A 24,066-nucleotide genomic window follows, 5' to 3' on the forward strand; every position below is an offset into this window, starting at 1 on the left:
GATTGGCCCCCAAACCCTTAGTAGTGGCAAGTCAAATTGTATCGAGACACTACCAACTGTTCCCTAGGGCACAGAGCTCCATATCAATGACCCCTGGTTGGTGTGTTTTTCACTTCGTTGTGCCTCAGACCACTGATCAACATAGGCTGGTGTGTCTGTGTTCAGGAGTTTCCCTGCGCCAACATCTCAAATTCTTTCCACTCATCCAGTTCTGGGTGTGTCCTTGACACATATGCTCGGCATTTTCCCCTCATGGTTTTTGTTTTGTTTCTTGATTTTCCCTCTTGGGCCACACAGCACTCAAGGGCTATTCCTGGCTCTGTGCTCAGAAATTACTCATCTTGGCTCAGGGGTTCCTCTAGGATGCCAAAAATTGAACCCAGGTAGGCCACGTGCAAGGCAAATGCCCTTTCTGCTGTGCTATCGCACTGGCCCCAATGTTTTAAAGCATTCTTTCACTCCTGGTTTTGATCATGATAGGAATGCAATTAAAATTAATCCCAAATTGGTGGAATATGTGGATGCTGCCACCCTAACTATTATTTGGAGGAGTCTGGGAAAGAAAACCTGCACCTACTAGCTACTACTTTTTGTTCATAGCTACTGGGGTTTTTTTTTTATACAGTTTTGAATCTTATCAGACCCATTTAGGAAATAGTCTTATATGGGCACTTAACTAGATAGGACTGTAGCCAATGTGCCTGGGTCATTGGAGGCACAAATTTGTTTCTGAATATCCAATCTTTATTCTTTAAATATTTTCCTTGTTCTGTTCAATCTTTTGTTCAAAGATTGACAAAGATCCAGCTTTGATATCATGTGATAACTTTGATTGATATCCCTTAACTTTTCTAAATGTGTATAAATCATGAATTTCATTGCCTTTGGTGTTCTTTTTGTATTTTTTGTTGTTGTTGTTGTTGTTTTTGGTTTTGGTTTTTGAGCCACAACCATCGGCGCTCAGGGTTTACTCCTGGTTCTGGCTCAGAAATCGCTTCTGGCAGGCACAAGGGATCATGGGATGCTGGGATTAGAACCACGGTCAGTCATGGGTTTGCCATGTGCAAGGCAAACACCCTGCCGCTGTGTTATCTCTCTAGCCCAACCTTTGTTTATCTTCTGTGTGTGTGTTTGTTTCTTTGTTTGGGGCCACATTAGTTATGCTCAGGGGTTACTTCTGGCTCTACATCCAAGAATCACTCCTGGCGGTGCACAGGGAAGTCTTTGGGATGCTGAAATTGAACCCAGTTTGTTGGTGTGCAAAACAAGTCCATTGTACTATCTGTCTGGTCCTACCTTTGTCTGTTTTTTAAAATATATGTAATTTTTTTCTTTCCCAATGATCAGAAAATGAGACCAACGGTGTAGCCACAAATGACCAGAAGCAAGAAAAGATGTTAATTCAGAAGATGTTTTTAATGCTGGATAATAAGCGAAAGGTAGTGATTTACTTCCAGAACTTTTATCACTGAACGTGCATAATGGGCTTTAGTAAACATTTAAAATAGAGAGGAAATGATTCTTTCAGCCACTTGGCTCAGAATCCCAGTTGAGAATTAAAGGATATTGGCTTTGCTTTAAAAAAAAAAGTGTCGGGCCGGGCGGTGGCGCTGGAGGTAAGGTACCTGCCTTGCCTGCGCTAGCCTAGGACGGACCTGGTTCGATCCCCCGGCGTCCCATATGGTCCCCCAAGAAGCCAGGAGCAACTTCTGTGCGCATAGCCAGGAGTAACCCCTGAGCGTCACTGGGTGTGGCCCCCCAAAAAAAAAAAAAAGTGTCTTTGGGCCGGAGAGATAGCATGGAGGTAAGGTATTTTGCCTTTCCTGCAGAAGGTCATTGGTTCGAATCCCGGCATCCCATATGGTCCCTCAAGCCTGCCAGGAATAACCCCTGAGCACTGCTGGGTGTGACCCCCAAAAAACAAAAAAATAAGAAAAAAAATGCCTTTGAAAATCTAGTGATTAGAAATGAATCGATTTCCCTTTGTTTCTTCCTCTCCTCTTAGGAAGTCGTTCACAAGATCATAGAGTTATTGAATGCCACCGAGATGACGCAGAAAGCGCTGATCGGAGATGAGTTGGTGGAGTGGAAGCGTAGACAGCAGTGTGCCTGCATCGGAGGTCCCCCTAATGCCTGCCTCGACCAACTACAGAACTGGTAAGATGGGCGAGAGCAGATGGACAAGGACCTGGCCAGCCACAGAAACTTGGAAAATCAATTTGCAGACCGTGTTAGTTAAATGAACCTTGTCAGAACTTTGGATTCATACCAGAAGTTCTCCTGTTCATGTGGCCTAACATTGCCATTGTAGAAAAACAAACATAAGAAGCACTCGATGATGATGTGGGACCCAACCGATAACACAGCAGGTAGGGCACTTTTCTTGCATGTGTCTGGCCCGAGTTCAATCCTGGGCATCCCATATGGTCTCCCGAGTATGCCAGGAGTGATTTCTTTTTTTGTTTTGTTTTGTTTTGTTTGGGTCACACCCGGCAGCATTCAGGGGTTACTCCTGGTTCCATGCTCAGAAATCGCTCCTGGCAGGCTCGGGGGACCATATGGAATGCCGGGATTTGAACCACTGTCCTTCTGCATACAAGTCAAACGCCCTACCTCCATGCTATCTCTCCGGCCCCCTAGGAGGAATAACCCTTGAGCGCTGGTGGTGTGGCCCAAAAATAAAATAAAAAACAACCACAACAAAAAAAGCACTCGATGCCCCTTCCCACCTGCCCCCAAATCTATATTCTTTAATCAATGAATAGAATTCTCTCCCTCTAGTTGTACCTGAGGCTATTCCCTGCTCCCTCTCTTTTTTCATTTTGTTTTGTTTTGTTTTTTGGTTTGGTTTTGGGGCCAAACCCTGGGGTTCTCAGGGATTACTCATGGTTCTGTGCTCAAAATCACTCCTAGCAGGTTCAGGGGACCATATGGGATGGCAAAATCAAGCCTGGGTCCATCTCTAGTCATCTGCATTAAGGCAAATGCCCTGCCACTGTGCTATTATTCTGGCCCCTCCCTCTCCCTGGAAGGGGCAGCATTACCCACTTTGGGAAACACTGGTGCAGTTTGAAATGGTCCGGTACACCTTGCCCTGAAGACATGCAGATATAGCCTTGTTTCCTACTCTCCCCACGTCCAACATGGGCAGCTGGAGGCAGAATGCTCTTCCCTCCAGCAACCTTGTGCATGCCTTGATGATGTGTGAGAGTGTCAGGAAAATTAGTCCTTTCATGATCACTGAATTGTAGTGGAAAAATCTCATACCTTAATCCTGAGGATTGTGGAGCGTGGGTCTGGAAGCATCACTAATGTAGCAGGTCAGCCCCTGAAGAGGTTGACTGATGGAGGGATGGAGAATGAGGCCCTTTTCTTCCAGCTCGGAGCACGCGTCTGCCACCCTGTCTAGCCCACGGTTCTGAGGTGAAACGGCGGGTAAACAGCTCGCAGACAATCAGGCTCGTGGAAATATTTGCTTTATTCGGATGGACAAAACTGAAGTCCAAAGACTCAGATTCAGTTCCAGCCAGCAAAAAGCTCCTCGCCTTCCACAGACCCTTGCTCTTATAGTCCAGAGTCAGGTCCCACCCAATGGTGGGATCAGATACCAACCAATGGTGGAAGCAGAATCAGGTCCTACCCTAGGGTGGGGGCAGAATGCCAGGTCACACCCTAGGGTAGGGCACAGATTAGGGTGAGCAACATAGTAATCCCCCAAAATATTTACATACACAACAACTAACACAGGAAATAATTTACACAACATGAGGGAGATAAAAATGGGATCAGAAACTTCCACTACAAGCTATCTGCAAGGAGGCAGATTAAAAAAAAGTACTAGCAGACAGACAGGCTAGCAGTGGGACCAAAACCCATAGAACTCTCTGACCTGAGGTCTTTATTGGGGAAAAATGAGAGCCACCCCCATGGGTGGAGAACAGGTAGAAGTAGGGGGTCAATCCAGAGGTCCTTCCTACCCAAGAGGGACAAGCACGTGCAAAGAAAAAAATACCCTGAATAAAGTAAAAAACGGTTATGCCAACATTGAGCAACTTAAGTGGATGTTTTCTTCAAAGCTAAGTATCTAAAGGTATTTTTTTAGGCTTACTTGAAAGGATAGCTCTTTGGGCCACACCCAACAATGCTCAGGGTTTCCTCTGGGCTCTACACCTAGAAGCACTCCTGGAGCTGCTCAGGGGACCACATAGGATGTCAGGGACTGAACTTGAATTGGCTTCATGCAAGGCCAATGCCCTGTCTGCTGTATGTTTTTCTTCCTGTAGGTAGCTTTTGACCTAAAGTTCTGGGCTGTGCCTTCCCAGGTTCACCATCATTGCGGAGAGTCTGCAGCAAGTTCGTCAGCAGCTGAAAAAGCTGGAGGAGCTGGAGCAGAAAGTTCCCTATGAGCATGACCCATTTACTAAGAACAAGTCAGTACTGTGGGACCGAACCATCAGCCTGTTCAAGCAGCTCATTCAGAGGTAACTTAGTCTTTATTTTCCCTGGAGGAGAATTAGTTCAGTAGTAATTTGGATCAGGTAGAAGTATTTAACAGATGACATTCTAACTTTTCTTTATTTTCATCAGCATTCAGCTTTTTCAAGTTCCTGATTTATGCCCTGGGCCCTTCATTTTTTTTAGTTTGTCTTTGATTTGGGGCCTCACTGGCATTGCTCAGGGTTTCTTCCTGGTATGCACTCAAGAATTACTTTTAGCAGTGTTTATGAGCCCATAGGGATGTCAGCAATCAAACCTGGGTCAGATATGTGCAAGGCAGATGCCCTACCTGCTGTGCTATTTCTCCTACCCCGAAAGGAAATGTAATTTTTGTTTTGGTTTGGGGGCCACACCCAGCAGTGCCAGACTTAGACCTGATTCTGTACTCAGAGATCACTCCTGGCAGGCTCTGAGAACTATTTGGGGTGCTGAGGATCAAACCGGGTTGATCACTGCTTTTATTTTTATTTTTATTTTGAAGCTGCACCCAGCGGTTACTACTGGCTCTGAGCTCAGAAATTGCTCCTGGCAGGCTCAGGAGATCATACGGGATGACGGGGACTGAACCCCATTCTGTTCTAGGTCAGCTGCTTGCAAGGCAAATGCCCTATCCTCTGTGCTGTGGCTTCAGCCCCTTGTTTTATTTTTTTTTTAATAGAGGTATATCTGTATAGTTTAAATAGAGGTATACCTGTGACATTTCACTAGTTTTGGAGACCATAAGTAGTTTGATGTTTGTATATGTTGCAAACATGATTGACACTGTAAGTCTAGTGAGCAGGTAAAAAAATAAACACAATCTACTTTGTAACTAACATTTTTGTTGAATATCACAATTTCTATAAGCATTCTTTATTTTTTTTGTGCATATTAGGTTTGAAAATTTTATTCCTGACTAAAAAAACACCTTTTATTCTTCAACTTATTTTAATTTTTCAAACTATTTTTAACTTCTGCCCTTTACCTTCCGTTTCTCCTGAGAAGTAATTTTTTTTCACTGCTTTTATCTTCCTGGAAATGCTAACTTTCCTTTTGCTGGGAATTTTCAGCTCATTTGTGGTGGAAAGGCAGCCCTGCATGCCAACTCACCCCCAGAGACCGTTGGTGTTGAAGACTGGGGTGCAGTTCACCGTGAAGTTGAGGTAATACAGCAAAGAGATCCTTCTATGCATTGCCAGTCACATGCTTCCGGTCCCCAGTTTTCCCCTTAACACAGCCTGCTTTAGAGGAAGTCATTTCGCATTAGTCATTTAATTCTAACTGAGAACACCTCAGAACCTGTCACTCAGGTAAGTATCTTGTGGATCCGTGTGTACATACACCCCTTATTTTGTTCCTCATGTGATACTCACTCTAAGGAGGAACTTGAAATTGCAGAACCTCACATGGCCGGAAGTGAATGTTTCAGATATCCCATTTCCTCCCAGCCATCAGCTTATAGCAAGAGCTTTATTCATCACCCTGATAGTTGAGACACTGGGTTTAGGTGTGGGCTGAGGCCATGCCCTTTTGATTCTGGTGTGTGGCTTTGAAGCTTTCATCAGCCTCTGCCAGCTGTGTCTGATCAAATGTCTATTAACCATCCTAATAAACAGCCTAGTGTCTTCCTCCCAGAATTTTTTCCAGGTCTATATAATTCTATGACTACACCACATATTTATATAAGTATAGAGGACATACACATTTTATTCTGAAAACTAGGGCTTCTTTCTATCATCTTGTAGCCTAGCATTTCTCTATGATGATATGTTGCAGAAATGTTTTTACATGAGGACATGTGGTTTGACTTTCTCCTCTTTAAATACTCTTCTAGTGAAAAGTGGCTCTGTGCCTGTGTTCTGGGTGCTGCTAATGTCCCCCATAGGTTTCATCCCATCTGGCTACCAGTGCACAAAGCCCTGCTAGAGCACTCTGAGTTCCCAGACCTGATAGCTAAGAGGGGCCCTAGAAAACTCATAGTCTTATGGCTGCTCCCTGTGGAGTCGCCATGGGAAAATTCCCCCCACTCTGGGGTCTCCAGCTCTTCAGAAAACTGGCACACCTGTGAGTATCAGCCTCATGCTTCTTCCCAGCATCTTTCTACCCTACTCTGGAGCGATTGGAATGTGACAATCATTTTCTGAAAATGGAGATCATTTTTGTTTTTTACCAACAGGACTGATTTTGGGCACCAGAGGGATTGATCAAAGGGTCCATAGATCTATAGCTCATGCTTTGCATGTGGAAACTTCACATTTCGTTCCCAACACCATGTGACCCCCTTTAGTACTGTGTCAGGAGTAGTTCTCATGTATTGCTGAGTATGACACCATAATAAAAACAAATCCCCCCAAAACAAAAATAGATATTTTGAAACAGTCTAGTTTTGGATGGATTATAGAAGGAAATGAGTTACCCTCTCAAACTTCTGGTGGGCATTTGAATGAAGTTCAATGCTTCTATCAGTTCTGCTTTGTCTTAGTGAAGCAGATTATTTTGTTGAGTGGAACTTACTTAGAAATATGTGAGAGGAGAGTATAAGAAGAATGTGTGTTCAACAGAGAATGCAAGCTTCTCCAAAAGCAAGTAAAAATCATATTGGCAAAGCCAGTGAGATACATCTTCAAAGCAGAACATGCTTGAAGAACAAGTATCTCTTAGACCATAAGCACTAGTGTTTTCTTCTTGCAGTTCACAGCAAGGGATGTATCATACTTTTAAAATATCTTAATAGACACACAAGGATCTCAAATCAAAAATACTGGGAAAGGGTTGTGGGGTACTAAAACAAAAAGCAATAGGAAATTGGCATAATAACTTGGAATAGCTTTTCAAAATCATAATGATCTTTATTTTTATCCCCAGATTGTTGGTGAAATTGCAAGAGCTGAATTATAATTTAAAAGTCAAAGTCTTGTTTGACAAGTAAGTTACCTGCTTTTATCTAAGATATGTATCCAAATATGTATCCAGGCATGACACCGGGAATAGACTGATGCACCAGGACTGTTTGTAAATCCATCTGGACTCTGAGAGCCTCCCCAAGAGCTGATCTGGCGTACAGCAGAGGTTCACAGACTTATTGGACCTTCCATCCCCTTTTTGGAAAAAGAAAAAAGAAATCATTCGGTGCCCCCTAGAAATCTCCCCTTTTTAAGCAGGATAGCCCCCGGTTATATTCCAAACTACTGTTGACCCCCAGGAAGCAATATCTCTCCACATTGGGAAAAAAAAACAAAAGAAAAAATAATCTGTGAGCATTGGAGTTTATCATGATCAAGTCTGGAAACAACTGGCTGTTGCATTACCCCTTCTCCTAATCTCGAAGGACATTCTCATCCACACATATGGCTGCCTTTAGGCTGTCCTGATTCCTCACTTAGTTATTGGGTTGTTTCTGGAGTGAAGTTGGCAGTATTGGAGGGAACCGTCTTAGGAGCCACATACTTGTAACGTTTGGCTATTGCCATTGACACCGCATTGGAGCTCAGTCTCTTCTTTGAGTTTGTGCTCCTCGGTTTTTTTCTGTCTGTTCCAACCCCGGTTTTCTTCTACCTGGGTACTTTGGTCGCACACTCTTCATTTTGATTCAGAAGTTTCATCCAGGAGCCAGAGAAGTAGGACAGATGGCAAAAGCATTTGCCTTGCCCACTGCTGACCCCGCTTGCTCCCCAACATCACTGGGCACCAACAGGAGTGACTCCCCAGCACCACTGAGTATGTCCCCAAACCAAAATCAAACAAAAAAGTTTAATGCAGAGAAGAAAGTTGGTCTCTTTTAGTGATGATTGTCATTCACAAAATCAGGAAGTTAACGTCTGTTTTTAATTCTACGCCTCTGCTACTAATAGAGATTATTTGTGCAGAGCAAGTATGCACTAAATTGACACAGATGCCAAATCTCTCAAGATTTTTTATCTCAGAAATAAAATGTGAACTTGCTAGTTTTTCTCAACTTTTGAAATTTGAGACTAGTAAAAATAACAGAAGAGGAGCCAGAGGGATAGTACAGTGATTAAGGCATTTGCTTTGCATGCAGCCAATCTGGGTTGGATCTCTAGTATCCCATGTGATCCCCTGAACCAGCCAGGAGTGATCCCTGAGTGCAGAACCAAGAGGAATCCCTGAGCATTGCTGGGTGTGTCCCCCCAAACAATAACAAAATAATAATAATAATAATATAAATATGAATTAAGCCATTACCCCAGAAGGTCTTCTGAATTCACTAAGATCGATCATCCCCAACATTCAGCAAGTGAGTAATTTTAATGAACAACAGAGACTGTTGGGTTCCTTTCTTGTGCTCTTAGCAGTTAACTGGCTTACTCCACAAATATGCTGCAAGGTTGGTGCCTTGAGCACTGTGTAGAGTGGAGAAATTTGAGGCCCAAGGCCTTATTCTTGCCAGCACTGGTGGTTAGTTGGCTAAGGGAGGGAGTGAATGAAGGGCAGAAAACCAGCAGGTGTAGGTAGACTTTTATTGTATTCATCTTTTGTTTATACACATACTTTTATATTGTTGTTAAGGCTATTTCTATATTTCTAGTTATAAATACACATGTCTAATTAATTATATATCTTCTCTTTGCAGAGATGTGAATGAGAAAAATACAGTAAAAGGGTATGTAAATTGCTTTGCACTGAGCTGTACTATTTTGCTTGCTTGGTGCATAATTCTGAGTTTTGGAGTTTTTTACCCTATGTCTGCTCTGCCTTGTCTAGATTTAGAAAGTTCAACATCTTTGGCACACACACTAAGGTGATGAACATGGAGGAGTCCATCAATGGAAGTCTGGCAGCTGAGTTTCGACATCTGGTGAGGAGACCAGTCCCTCCACCCACTCAATGTCTTTTGGGCTGAATCTGACCTGTTTTTTTCTAGTTTCTCTGTGCATCTTGGGGAGAACACCTCTGCGGTGAACAAATTTAGAATTTGCTGCTGATTATTTCACTGGATTTTGGGAGAAGTTCAGTTTGACTGGGAACATACTGGAATAGGTTGCATAGGGAGGGGAATGGACAGGATGATAGCCCTTGGGCCCTTCTAGACTCCAGAGTATGAACATGATATCACACTTCAGAAAGACCACCCTGTTCGTGGGGCCTCACGAAGGTCATTACCTCTCTTGTTCTGTGTTTGGAACATTATTCCACACCCTTTATTCTAAGTCTCAACTTAGATTTGTAAGTGAAAATCTCATCTTTGGTAATTGCTGGTACCATTTTCTATAAGATGTTTTCTTGTTTTACAGCAACTGAAGGAACAGAAAAATGCGGGCACCAGGACGAATGAGGTGAGTGAAGTGAAGCTTCTGTTTTGTCAATGAGCTTTAACTTCCTCCTTGCAAATGGTCCCTGTCCAGTGGAATTGATGTAGCATCCCTGATGGCCAGGGACACCTCAGAGAGAGGCTCACCAGGAAAGTTCCGAGATAAGCAATTGCATATCATTAATAGCAGTTCCAGCCCACTCTGTGTGCATACTTTATGGCTTGGGTTGATTTTGCATATGACTAGATTTGGGGGAACTTTTGTATTGCTCACCTGGCCAAGGTCAAGCTGTGGAATTCCAGAGGTTTTAGGCCTAAGTGATAGAACAGTGAGGAGGGTACTTGCCTTGCACGAGGCTGATTGGGTTCAATCCCCAGCATCCTATATGGTTCTCTGAGCCCTACCAGGAGTAATTCCTGGATAACAGAGTCAGTGATCTGATTACCATGCCAACATCACTTGCCATCAGATGGGCGTTCCTGCCACTGCCTCTCCCCAGTGACGCTATCTTTTTTTTTTTTGCTTCTTTTTGACCCCTATACCCATATGGAATTATGTTTGTGAGACATTCAAAACTGAGCAGCAGTAGACAAGCTGGCTGGAGGGCCGGGGAGTGGAGATGAGTGAAGAATATTAGTCCTTGGTGCTCATAGGCTGTCCTTCCATGTTACTACCAGTAGAGGTCATGTGGAGCCGCGGAGCAGTCACCTGTCTGAAGTGCCCAGACCTTTCTTGTCTTTCTGACTTCTCAGCTTCCTCCTGTGACCAGGATCAGGGAATGGGACTGTCCCTCTCTTTTGTGAAGCTCTGATGCTCCTGAAGGATGAGTTTGCAAGAAGATACTTTTGAGAACTAGAACTTTGCTACCCAAAAACCAAGGCCCTGGGTGACTTGCCTGGCTTATTATGCCAATCAGTCTTTCTTGGAATTCATCACAACTAGGGCACATGAGCTCCACCTTCTGGTGCCCCCTCTTGTCTTAGGAGTGTAATCCACACAAGTGGGCTGGCTGAGGAGAGGGGCTGTATGTAGCTCTAAGAGTGGCCCCTTCCACTCACTGTTTGTTTCTGACAGCCGTAGGCTCAGAATGCTGAGACACTTGCAGTGATTAAATGAATGATAACTGAGAACGGACTTTCTTTGGTCTTTATAGCTGATTGTGCCCAGCTGTTTTTTGCGGCTTGGGACAGTGCTCATTCTTCTTCCCAGAGTAGCGAGATCCAAGATTGAAAGACCCTGTTTCCCCTCCCTTTCTCTCTCCAGGGTCCTCTCATTGTTACTGAGGAGCTGCACTCCCTTAGTTTTGAAACTCAACTATGCCAGCCTGATTTGATCATTGACCTGGAGGTAAGACTGCTATAATCCAGAAATCAAAAAAAAAATTTGTTTTTGCTTCTGATTGTTTAAATGTATCATATTTCAAGTTTTTGTGGAGGTTTGGTAAAGAAATTTTTTTTGTTCCAGCAGTGCTTTTGTTGGAGGATGGGGTAGGGTGGGGTGGGAGTGGGGGGTCCCAGGGTCACTCCAAATGATACTCAGCTATCTGTGCAGGACAGAAAATGCTGTACAACTCCGATGGGCAGTATCTGGTCCGAGAGATCCACATGGTGATGAGGCTCAGACATGAGGTCTCACATTCACCAGGCATGTTGCCTTCTCCTGGAACCCTGTCCATCATTTTCAGCTCATGCCACTGATATTTGACTCATTGAGACCACACCACCCATGGCTCAAACTTGAATGTGGCTTTGTTAACACAAACTGCTGGTGTCACCTTGTTAGTGGTCCAAAAAGCTATACCATGCCACTGGAACAATTTGCAAATTATCTAAGCTCTACATTCCATTTGAGAGTTTTGTTAATTTTCACTTATGAAGCCAGGAGATGTATGTCTCAGCTGTGAAAGAAAAAAAAGAAACTGCTAACAAAACCATCACTCTACCGTTTCATTCCCAAAGTCTAAAACTACGAATGCAAAATGTCTCTGTGGTTCTTAGCTTAGTTTGAGGCTGCAGAGGTGTGGGATGAAGGGGCTGTTGTGTGATTCAAGTGATGTTATAGTCTCTGTCATCTTGCAGACGACCTCCTTGCCTGTTGTGGTGATCTCCAATGTCAGCCAACTGCCTAGCGGCTGGGCCTCCATCCTGTGGTACAACATGCTGAATTCGGAAACCAGGGTATGAAAATCACACCTGCTTTCTCATCCAGGGCACAGTGAAGACCGTTGTTTTAATGTCTCCCTATCTGGAATGTCCCCTATGGGCTAAATGTTGAGGGAATTTTTGAGGCAGAGCTGCTAAGGAGTCATTTTTTTTTTTTGTTTTGGGGTTACACCTGGCAGTGCTCAGGGGTTAGTCCTAGCTCTATGCTCAGAAATCGCTCCTGACAGGCTCGGGGGACCAAATGGGATACCAGATTTGAACCACTGACCTTCTGCATGAAAGGCAAACGCCTTACCTCCATGCTATCTCTCCAGCCCCTAAGGAGTCATTTTTAACATCATAATTTGCATAATAGGATTGCAGTAGTGTTCAAGTTTGTGCAGTGATGTATAGTATTACTGCCTGTAATCCGAGTACCCATGATCCTGCCTCACTCTCCCTTTGTCACCTCTGGTTCCACTTTTTTTCTCCTCATACACCCTATTACTTCCTGATTGACTGGAGTGATACCACTTGCTGTTAAGATTCTTGAGTGATTCTGGAGAAGGAAACTGTGTGCACGATAGAAATGAGCCTTTGGGCCTGAGCACAGCTGATGCAGGTTCTGTCCCCGAAATCCCATATGATCCCCTGAGCCTGCCAGAAGTAATTCCTAAGCACAGATCCAGGAATAGCCCTTGATCACTGCTGCTGTGTTTTGGTATTGACCAAACCCCTCCCCCCAAAAAAAGAAGGAAAGAAAGGAAGGAAGGAAGGAAGGAAGGAAGGAAGGAAGGAAGGAAGGAAGGAAGGAAGGAAGGAAGGAAGGAAGGAAGGAAGGAAGGAAGGAAAAAGAAAGAAGCCTTATGATACAGACTTGATAACGATTTAAAGCATTTTCATGCGGACAGAGATAGTACAGCATGTAAGGCACTTTCCTTACATGTGGCTGACCCTGGTGCATTGCCTGGCATCCCATATGGTTCACCCAGAACTGCCAGGACTGATGCTGAGTCAGAGCCACGAGTAAACCCTCAGCATTGCCAGGTATGGCTCCCAAATGAAACAAAACCAAAAAATATTTTTCTGTACAAAGTGAGGTCAGAAAATATTCTATGGGGCCGGAGAGATACATGGAGGTAAGGCATTTTGCCTTTCATGCAGAAGGATGGTGGTTCAAATCCAGGCATCCCATATGGTCCCCTGTGCCTGCCAGGTTCGATTTCTGAGCCAAGCCAGGAGTAACCCCAGCACTACCTGTGACCCAAAAACAAACAAACAAAAAAGAAATTATTCTATACATAATATGGAAGAAGTTCTGATAGGAAGGAAGAAAGGAGAGAGAGTAAAAAAGAAGAGAGAGGAAGGAGGAAAGAAGGAAGGCAGCAAGCAAACAAATAACATTAATAATATTTATTAAAAAAGAGCTGGGGCTCTAGGTCAGTCGGGAGGGCATTTACCTTGCATATGGCTGACCCAGATTCAATTCCCAGAATTCTGTATGGTTCGCCGAGCCTGCAGGAGTGTTTCCTGAGTGTAGAGCCAGGAGAATCCCTACTGATGCCATGGGGTATAGCCCAAAAATCAAAATAAATTAAATTTAAAAATATATAAATAAAAAGAACAAAGATAATATAAAGGTATACATCTGCTTAACAAGCAGCTTCCATTTTTTAAATGTGGAGGTAGCTACTCATTATTGATTAATTATAGTAAATTCTCAGAATTCACAGCCCCTGAATTTCATAAATTCGCTGTAATACTGCACTAGTGATTAGTGAACTATTTGTTTTTAGGGATGATTCAAGATGAAATTTCTGAACTTCGCTCACAAGCTTTTTGTCAGCCAGTCAATATATTTAACCTTGTCTCTGTGCCTTTCTAAAGATCTGGGACCATAGTGATAGCACTGCAATAGGGTGTTTGCATTGCATGCTGCCGACCTGGGATGGGCCCAGGTTCCGACCTGGGATGGGCCCAGGTTCCATCCTCCTCATCTGATGTGGTCCCCTGAGCCTGCCAGGAGTGATTTCTGAGTGCAGAGCCAGGAGTGACCCTTGAGCACTACTGGGTGTGGCCCTAAGACAGACAAACACACACACAATTATCCATGTGTGTGTGTGTGTGTGTGTGTGAGAGAGAGAGAGAGAGAGAGAGAGAGAGAGAGAGAGAGAGAGAGAGAGAGAGTTCATCAGCACTGAACTCTTAACTCCTGCTTGAGCACAGCATTTGTTTTTTTTGTTTTGTTTTGTTTTGTTTTTTGGGGGGGACACCTGTTTGATGCTCAGGGGTTACTCCTGGCTAAGTGCTCAGAAATTGCCCCTGGCTTGGGGGGACCATATGGGACGCTGGGGGAGCGAACCGAAGTCCTTCCTTGGCTAGTGCTTGCAAGGCAAACACCTTACCTCTAGCGCCACCTCGCCAGCCCCAAGCACAGCATTTGTAATGCATGTATGTTCTTTAGAAAATATTCAAAGTATTCAAGTTAGAAATATTGGGCCATGGGGCCGGAGAGATAGCATGGAGGTAAGGCGTTTGCCTCTCATGCAAAAAGGTCATCGGTTCGAATCCCGGCATCCCATATGGTCCCCCGTGCTCGCCAGGAGCGACTTCTGAGCATGGAGCCAGGAGTAACTCCTGAGCACTGCCGGGTGAGACCCAAAAACCAAAAAAAAAAAAAAAAAAGAAATATTGGGCCATACTGGATCACTGTCTTGTGGTGTAAAACAGTGATCTCACCTAGTGAAATCTCCAAGGAAAAGCCACACCCAGGCCTGTGCATTGCATAGCTTTGAAAAGGGCTCGTTGAGAGCTGGAACTAAAGAAAGTCTTACTCACGGGCCTGGAGAGATAGCACAGACGCCTTGCAAGCAGCCGATCCAGGACCAAAGGTGGTTGGTTTGAATCCCGGTGTCCCATATGATCCCCCGTGCCTGCCAGGAGCTATTTCTGAGCAGACAGCCAGGAGTAACCCCTGAGCACTGCCGGGTGTGGCCCAAAAACCAAAAAAAAAAAAAAAAAAAAAAGTCTTACTCTGCTTGACACCAGCTACCAGCGTGAGTGTTGGGCCACTCTGATTTACCTCTGCTCTGTGTACTGCATGCCCAAGAAAGACTGCAAAAGTACCACGAATATGGATTTTAGGGGTTCCAAGTAAATGTAGGTGAGCAGGCGAATTTCCAAACGTAAATGTGTCATCATCAGAACTGTACCGGGGACAACTTTAGAGCATTTGCAGACAGGAGAATGAACTTTGGAACACGCCTTTGTTTGCATGCCTCGCTCATGACTGGTGGCCCTGCCTTGGCTCTTAGCTGTTGTTGCTGTGTTTTTCTTTCTAGAATCTGTCCTTCTTCCTGAACCCCCCATGTGCACGCTGGGCCCAACTGTCAGAGGTGCTGAGCTGGCAGTTTTCTTCTGTCACCAAGAGAGGTCTCAACATGGACCAACTGAACATGCTGGGAGAGAAACTTCTGGGTATGAGCATGTTAACTGTTCATTGCGTTAAAACTTGCCATTTATGAAAATATTTCTTTTTGTTCCTTTCCCTTTTACATTTCTCATTTGCTTAAGGTAGTAAATGGTGCATGCTATTGGTTTTTCCAGTACTGCTTTTGGTGTGTGTGTGTGTGTGTTGTGTGTGTGTGGTGTGTGTGTGTGTGTGTGTGTGTGTGGAGGGGTGGAGGGGTAGGTGAAGGGGTGGAGGGAAGCCACACCTGGTTGTGCTAAGGAGACCTACTCCTGGCTGTGTGTTCAGGGAATTGTTCCTAGTGGTGCTTGGAGAACCATCTGCAGTGCCAAGCATGGAACCAGGGTGAGCTACATACAAGGCACACTCCTCACCCTTTCGACCATTCACTCTGGTTCCTTCCATCAGCAGCTTCTGTTTGTTTCTTTTGACATGCCCAAAGGTGCTCAGGGGTTATTCTTACTCTTGGCTCTGCATTCAGGCATCACTGATGATGGTGCTTGGGAAATCTTAAGGCATGCCAGGGATCAAACCAGGTCAGTTGCATGCACTTCCAGTGCCCTATCTTCTGGCCCCCTGCAACAGCTTCTTACATTAAGTGAGCACAACCCCTCACCTTGCAAAGAGAGATAGAAGAGTAGGATTTATCATTTCCCTTGACCTCACATTAGCATCACTAATAGGGCACCTAATTTTTTTCATGGAGGAGAAACAGGTGATTTGTGGCTGAATTTTGTTTTTGTTTTTGTTTTTTTTTGGGGGGGGGCACACCCGGAAGCACATCTGGCTCTTCACTCAGAAGTCACTCCTAGCAGGCTCAGGGGACCATGTGGATTCCCAGTGATTGAACCCAGGTTCATTCTGGGTTGGTCACATATAAGACAAATGCCCTATATCTCCGGCCCTGAAGTAAGATCCTTGATGAGAGGGACCATGTCTTATTAAGCTTGTGGTTGATGTTAGTGCCGGACATGGTTGGTGAAGGCCTGGGAGCTTCCCCCTGGAGGACCTGTTTAGTCTGGATCAGGAGCCCCAGGATGAGGACATAGTATTCACACCCAGAAGATGTCCCTTGACCAGCAGTCCGCCTGATGTCGTGGGCTTTTGACATCAAGCAGATCAAAGCAAACTAAAAAGACTTGCTAGTCTCAAGGCCAGCTTTTCAGTGAGAGGATTATTTTTGGAAATAAGTTCAAATGTTTTGAAGCATTTGAACTCTTCAAAATTTTGTCTGGGTTTGCTTTCCATGTGTCTGACCTCTCAGACATGAGGTGTGTCTTCCCAAGCAGACAGCTCTGGGCAGTGCCTTCACTTCCAGCTGGGCCCAAGTGTGCCAAAGTCTAGAAAATGGGGGTCAGCAATAGTATAGAGGGTAAGGCCAGATCCCTGGTATTTTACCACTAGGAATGACCCCTGAGCACTGCCAAGTATGGTCTAGCACCTACCCTCACAAAGAAAAAGGTATAGGAAAAAGAAGTGTAGCTGTTGGAAAAATGAAGTCACGAAATTTGCTTATACATAGATGGATTTGGAGACTATTTTGTTGAGTGAAATAAGTCAAAGGGAGAGAAATAAGCACAGAATAGTCTCACTCAGGTGTGGGATTTAAGAACAATTAAAGATCATAAATAATAACACCCAGAGACAGTTAGAAATGAGGGCTGGAAATGAGGCCCATGATAACAAGCTTATCACAAAGAGTGGCAAGTGGGGCCGGAGAGATAGCATGGAGGTAAGGCGTTTGCCTTTCATGCAGGAGGTCATTGGTTCGAATCTGGTTCGAATCCCGGTGTCCCATATGGTCCCCGTGCCTGCCAGGAGCAATTTCTTTTTTTTTTTTTTGGTTTTTGGGCCACACCCGGTGACGCTCAGGGGTTACTCCTGGCTATGCACTCAGAAGTCGCTCCTGGCTTGGGGGACCATATGGGACGCCGGGGGATTGAACCACGGCTAGCGCAGGCAAGGCAGGCACCTTACCTTTAGCGCCACAGCCCGGCCCAGCAATTTCTGAGCCTGGAGCCAGGAATAACCCCTGAGCACTGCCGGGTGTGACCCAAAAACCACAAAACAAACAAACAAACAAACAAACAAAACAAAAACAAAGAGTGGCAAGTGCAGTTAGAGAAATAACTACACTAACAGCTACCATGACGTCAACAGAGAGAGAGAGAAAAATACAATATACAATGCCTATCTTGAAGACAGGCAGAGGGTGAGCAGAGGTAAGAAATGAAGGGGACAATGATGGCGGGAAAGTTGTACTGGTGAAGGGGACTGTGCATTTTATGGCTGAACCCCAATTACAAGCATGTTTGTAGCCATGGTGCTTAAAAAATTAATTATTAAAAAAGAAAAAGTGGAGAGAGTAAAGAAATCCTGCCGTAACTTATTTGTGACCCTTTTTGAGAAGAGGTCTGGTTAATGCCTGGACCACTCCTGTTGGTGGAGATGGTGGTCCACAGGTTGCCTGTCTTTTATTTCCCTTGCTTTGGGGGTTTGCATCCACTTAGAGGAGCTCATGGCCTTTTGGAGAAGAGGCGAGATGAGCACATACTTCCTAGTTAACCTAAATATGTGAAGTGAAGTGCTGGTCACATCAGTGAACCCCATCTTTTTTTTTTTTTTTTTTTTGGTTTTTGGGCCACACCCTGTGACGCTCAGGGGTTACTCCTGGCTATGCGCTCAGAAGTTGCTCCTGGCTTCTTGGGGGACCATATGGGGCACCGGGGGATCGAACCGCGGTCCGTCCTAGGCTAGCGCAGGCAAGGCAGGCACCTTATCTTCAGCGCCACCGCCCGGCCCCAGTGAACCCCATCTTAATTTGGGCTCTTGGAAAGCTGCAGAGTCTGTGAAAAAGGAGGGTCCTTGGGGGAGGCAGGAGAGGTGGCAGGGATAGGCTCAGAGTAGCCCTCTTCATCCACACTCATCTGTCTGAGAATATGGACCAGGAACAGACCATTTTCCTTTTGTTGGCTCTTTCACTGGTGAACGGCTCCAGGAACAGCTTTTCCAGACAACGCTTCCAGAAATCCACTTCTGCTTCCTGAACAAGCTTGTTTTTCTTTGCATAGGTCCTAACGCCAGCCCTGAAGGTCTGATTCCGTGGACAAGGTTCTGTAAGGTGGGTATCCTCAGGGTCTACTGCTCTGAGTTCTTTTGGCTCTTCTCTCTAGAAGTGCTTCCTGTTTCTCAATGTGAAGTGACTTCTATGTGTGCATGTGCATGCATGCATGCATGTGTGTGTATGTTGGCATGTTTCTTATACCCCTAGGCCAATTTGTATACTGTCCTTCAAGCACAGAAGGTTGGCCTCCAAGTGTGAGTCTAACAGGAAGTGCCTACCTTCAAAATAACGCCCTTTTCCATCTGGATTGAGTCTTCCCTGCACTTTTAGCAGGCGCCTTGCCTGGCAGCCTTGTCATCTCCCAGCCGTGAATGATGTGCTCGGGGCCTTGGGTGCACAGCCTGGCAGCCACCAGATAAAGGAAGCAGTTGGAGGGGATAATGAGGCCCCCACGGGGTCACTAGACAGCGTTGTCAAGCTGACTCTCCTAGAGTTGACAAGGGCAGGAGCAGCTATTGTTCCATGATTCACTCTGGGGGGGTCAGACCCTGGTTGCTTTGCCACTGTTTGGAGAGGGAAGCAGAGCCTGGCCCAGGAAACAGGGAGTTCAGTGTGGGAACCCAGATAAGAGAAAAGGAGGGGGCCTTCTTCCCTTGGATAGCTGACAATTTTTCTTGTCAAATTTTGTCAATTCAAATATGTTGGCCTGGGAGGCTTGGTATTTTCTTCTCTTGGATTTCTTCCATACCTGATAACTGTATTTATGTTCTTGCAGGAGAACATCAACGATAAAAATTTTTCTTTCTGGCTTTGGATTGAAAGCATCCTTGAACTCATTAAGAAGCACTTGCTGTCGCTCTGGAATGATGGGTAAAGACCCTTCTGGTGTCTCTTTGAGATATGCTTGAGCTCACTTTCTCCAAGGAGACACCCAGCCAGGTCTGATCTGAATTTCACTGTCTATAGGACTAGTCCATCACAGAGCTGTGGGGTTCTAAACTGTGGAACCATAGTTCAACCCAAAGGTTGAATTTTTGAAGACTATGTTTTGCACTGCATAGGTGTCTTCAGAGATTAACTAGACAAGTGAGCCCAAAAAGCCTTGCATGCTGCTGGTGTGTGCATTATTGTCATTCATTTTACCAGAATTTTTCTGAGCACCTCCAAGGAAGGAGGATCAAAACTTTTTAACTTCAAAAATGGTATTTTTAGGGGCCAGAGGGATAACACAGTGGGTTGGATGTTTGCCTTGTATGCAGCTGACTCAGGTTTGATCCCTGGTATCCATAAGCCTGCCAGTAGAGTCAGGAGTGCCACCAGGTGTGGTCCTAAAACCAAAAAAATAAATAAATAAAAGGGTGTTTTAGTCACAAGACCAGTTGCTATTTCAATGACTTTAACTTTATTTAAAAAAAAAAAAAAACAGTGCTCCACAAAGAAACTATATGGACTGACCCTTTCACTCCACTATAAAAGATACATATATTAGATATTCCAGGGCTTTTAAAATCAGCTAGTGGAAATAAGTATTCAGTTACATAGCCAGTTAGTTATTTGGCCATTCTGAAGCAGCGTTGCTGGCACTATGAGAATGGTTCTATTGGCTTTGGCTTATGTGTGAAGTGAAATGCCTTTGAAAGCACCTGTTAAAAGAGTTTTGGAAGCATCTAAAATTGTCTGGACTGGAATCTGAGCGATAGCATAGTAGGTAGGGCATTTGCCTTGCATGCAGCCAACGGGGTTCAATCCTTAGCATCCTATCTCACTCCTGAGTACCCAGAATGACTTCAAGCACAGAGCCAGGAGTGACCCTTGATCACTGCCAGGTGGTGGGCCCGAAAATCATAAATATAATAATCATAATTAATAATAATAAATATAAATAAATATAAATATAAATAATAAATAAATAAAAATGGATATTTTAGTCTGAATGTTCTCCTTGGGTCGTGGAACAGCCGCTTCTGGTTTATAAGCACATGACATCAGCACCCAGAGGGACCCTCAGAGTGCCCTATGGATGTTCCTTCCTACAGGTGCATTGTGGGCTTCATCAGCAAGGAGGCAGAGCGAGCACTGCTCAAGGACCAGCAGCCAGGGACCTTTCTGCTGCGCTTCAGCGAGAGCTGCCGAGAGGGCGCCATCACCTTCACATGGGTGGAACGGTCCCAGAGTGGAGGCGGTAAGTCCAGCCCAGATCTGAGTGTCCTGACCCAAAGTGTCCCTTGTCACGGCAGAGTTGTTACACATCTTAATAGTATTCTGTATGGCCGAATATTGCCCCCAAGGTGGTTTAGTAGTAAGTCGTTATTTTGCTTTGCTCTTTTGTTTCTTATTTTTGTGTGTGTGGTTTTGGGGACCACATCAAGCTGTGCTCAGGGTCTGCTTGACTCTTCTCCCAAAGATCACTTCTGGCAGGGCTCAGGGGACCATATGAGGTCCTGGGGATCACACCTACATCAGCCATGTGCAAAGCAAGTGCCCTATTCACTGTACTATCACTCCAGCTCCCCTAGAATACATTGCTGTTTTTTATTAAAGTAATACTGCACATTTTAAATAAAAGCTTCATATGATGGTCACACACCCATCTTGAAGTGGAGGGATCACTGATGAGAGTCTAGGGTCACACCTAGCAGTGCTCAGGCTCTGTGCTCAGGAATGATGCCTAGTGCCACTCAGAGGATTAGATGTGATGCCCGAGATCAAACTGGAGTTACAGCCAGTACCAACTATAGGCAATATAAGCATCATACCTCCTGTTCTGTCTCCATGGCCTGGAGACAGCTTGATTTTGGTTTGGGCTCACACCCAGCGCTGCTCAAGAGCTACTCCTGGTTCTATGATCAAGAAGTCACTCCTTGGTGTGTGTGTGTGTGTGTGTATGTGTGTGTGTGTGTGTGTGTGTGTGTGTGTGTGTGTGTGTGTGTGTGTGTGTGTGTGTGTGAAGAAGTCACTCCTCACTGGCTCAGGGGACCATTGAGGATCTAGAGGTTGGCTGCATGTGAGGCAAGCACTCTACTATTTCTCTCCTCTCTCCCTGCTCTACTGTCTCTCCAGCCCAAGTTGTCTTTTTTTTGAGGGAGTTGTTTCAAAATAATTTGGTCTGTAATCTGTGAGAATTGAGCCATGAAACATGGTACGCTAACAGAGAATGTGCTTATGACATGAAATTGCAGATCCTATACTGAATCTCCCATGGAACTGCCCAGCATAGAATTTAATCCAGCCCTCTTTGAATAAAATATTGGGAGTCCTGCCTGGGAGTCCTGCAGAGCCCACAGTTGGCCTGAGAAAAACTTGGGTTTGGTCTCTGACTCTGTTCAGGCTGGAGCGCACAGGTGGTCCTGTCAGGCTTGTTCTCTGTAGGTGAGTGAAGAGAGGCAATGAGATTGCTCACAGGCTTGCGGAACACTGCAGTGCAGGCTCTCATGGGTGATCCACAGAGAAGGGCATACAAGATGGGGTGGGATGGGGACCATCCAAGGGGGTGCTGGGAGTAGTACGGCCTCCCACTCTCCCTTGAGATGTATTTGTGGGGCTCTTGCCTTGCACACTGCCAACCCAGGTTCAGTCGCTGGCATTCCATATGGTCCCCTGAGTTCACCAAGAGCGACCTCTGAGCTCCAAGTCAGGAATGAGCCCTGAGCAGTGTGGCCATTTTAATTCTTTCTTCCTGATCCATTTGGGTTTCTAGTTAACCAAAGGAGTCCATAGCTGAAGCACTTCCTCTAAATTTTGGTGTTAGGAAGAGTTCCCAGGATAGATAAGGAGCCACAGAGATGAGAAAAATGATAAGAGAAACTTGTGACTTCTCATCGCTGCTTATTGTTTGAAAGAAGTGGGGGTGAGATGGGGGAAGGACACTGTGTAGCTTCAGTGAAGTTTACCCTTTTATCTTTATTTTTATTCATTTCATTGTATTTATGTGGGGTTCTCCCCCATGCTGCAGGCTCAGTGCTAGGATCTGAGGCTGTAAAACTGCTAAGCACTGGCACAGGGATTACCAGGCCCACTCTCTCAGTGCCCAGAGACCATGTAGGTTGTACTAGGGGGTCTAACAGTGGTTGGTATGTCTGCCTTAACCTCTCTCTGGACAGTCACCTTGCCAGGTTTTGCTTCTTGTACCTGCAGATTTGGACCCTGGGCTCATGTGCATGGCAAATGCTGTACCACTGAACAATATCTCTAGCCCCCTTTTTTTTATTTTTTGTTGTGTGGGGGCTTCTTAAGAAGTCAGGAGCTTGAAGTTGGGAGCCAGTCCAGGGTCGTCCACTTGCAAATTGTCTGCTCTCCATACTCAGGCCACATCCAGAGGCCTTTCCATGCTTTCAGTGAAAGATGAAACAAGTTGGACCATGTTTCCTCTGTCTTTATTTGTCTCCAGATTAAAAACTGGAGCCCAGGAATTGACCTGTGCAGGCTGGCATCTGCCCTTTCCATATCTCCTCTGGGGCTAATTCTTTCAGGAGTTTGTTGGGTCTGAACATACTGGCAAAGAGGAAGAAACTCGCTTGGCAACTGAAAGTTCTAGCAGGAGGGAGTCAGGTGTCCATGGGGTCTGAGGTTCTAGAGCAGTTGGCATGTGGGCATTCCAGTCATGAGTGCAATTACTTATGAAGTGGGATTTGAGGGGCCGGAGCCATAGCACAGCAAAAAGGGCGTTTGCTTTGTATGCAGCCAACCTGGGTGCAATCCTCAACTTCCCGTACAGTCTACTGAGCCCACCAGGAGTGATTCCTGTGTGCAGTACCAGGAGTAACACCTGAGCATCACTGGATGTGGCTCAAATAGAACAAAGAAAGTGCAATTTGAATTATACCTGAGAATTAAGAAGGAATTAATTGATCCAGTTCATTACATGGGTTTCTAGGAAAAAGTAGCAAATAGGATTTTTTGTTGTTGTTGCTTGGAAAGTTCTGCATTCTTATCTTTTATTTTCAGTTAAATATGTTTATTTTTAGGGACTGAGGAGATAGTATAGTGGGTAGGGAATTTGCCTTGGCACATGGCTCACTTGTGTTTGATCACTGTCACCCTATATGGTCCCTTGAGTACTGCTCTAGGAGTAATCCCTGAGCACAAAAGCCAGAGAGGAAGCCTCTGAGCATTTCTGGGTGTTGCTCCAAAATAACACAATAATATTTTTAATATAAAAAGAAAATTAAAGAATTTACGTTTCATGAATTCAGTCTAAGTCTCAGGCTTCCATAATCTCTTCAATCAATCTTATCTGCCTGTGTGAGGCCACCAATGAAGAGGCAGGTGACCTGGTGTCTAATAACCCCTGTGGACCTGCTGGACAAAACTAAAGCAGTAGCTGCCAGTGCAGTATTATTGCACCTGATGACAACCTGTGCTGTAACAACCAGCTTTCCACTCTATCAGGATAATTCTTATTTGATGGTACTTGTCACTCATTGGATGGAAGCACCTTTGAATTAAAGCATCTTTTGACTGGTGTCTAATCCTACCTGTTCTCCACCCCAGAGTGTGGTCTTTTGCTTCTAATAAAGCCCTGGGTCTGGGAGAAACAGCTTGCAGATTCAGGTCTTCCATGCTTGTTAGGAGCAGAAGGCTTGTTATGGAAGATCCTGAACCCGTTTATCTCCATAGTCGTCTGTGGATTATTACCTGTGTCATCAG

The 24,066-nt window shown here is 45.0% G+C and overlaps 1 protein-coding gene across 1 annotated transcript in view; it reads left to right on the forward strand.

Annotated features, from left to right (window-relative positions):
- STAT1 (signal transducer and activator of transcription 1) overlaps positions 1-24,066 on the forward strand; it is a 56,899-nt gene that overhangs the window by 21,069 nt on the left and 11,764 nt on the right. Inside the window, 14 exon segments of the mRNA XM_049773333.1 lie at positions 1,348-1,439; positions 2,006-2,157; positions 4,323-4,481; positions 5,547-5,639; positions 7,342-7,401; positions 9,068-9,097; positions 9,199-9,292; positions 9,729-9,770; positions 11,010-11,093; positions 11,825-11,923; positions 15,229-15,364; positions 18,428-18,477; positions 19,196-19,290; positions 20,457-20,602. Coding sequence (XP_049629290.1) covers positions 1,348-1,439; positions 2,006-2,157; positions 4,323-4,481; positions 5,547-5,639; positions 7,342-7,401; positions 9,068-9,097; positions 9,199-9,292; positions 9,729-9,770; positions 11,010-11,093; positions 11,825-11,923; positions 15,229-15,364; positions 18,428-18,477; positions 19,196-19,290; positions 20,457-20,602 — 1,332 coding nt within the window.

Source organism: Suncus etruscus, chromosome 5 (genome assembly GCF_024139225.1).
Source record: "Suncus etruscus isolate mSunEtr1 chromosome 5, mSunEtr1.pri.cur, whole genome shotgun sequence".
Classification (NCBI taxonomy): Eukaryota; Metazoa; Chordata; class Mammalia; order Eulipotyphla; family Soricidae; genus Suncus; species Suncus etruscus.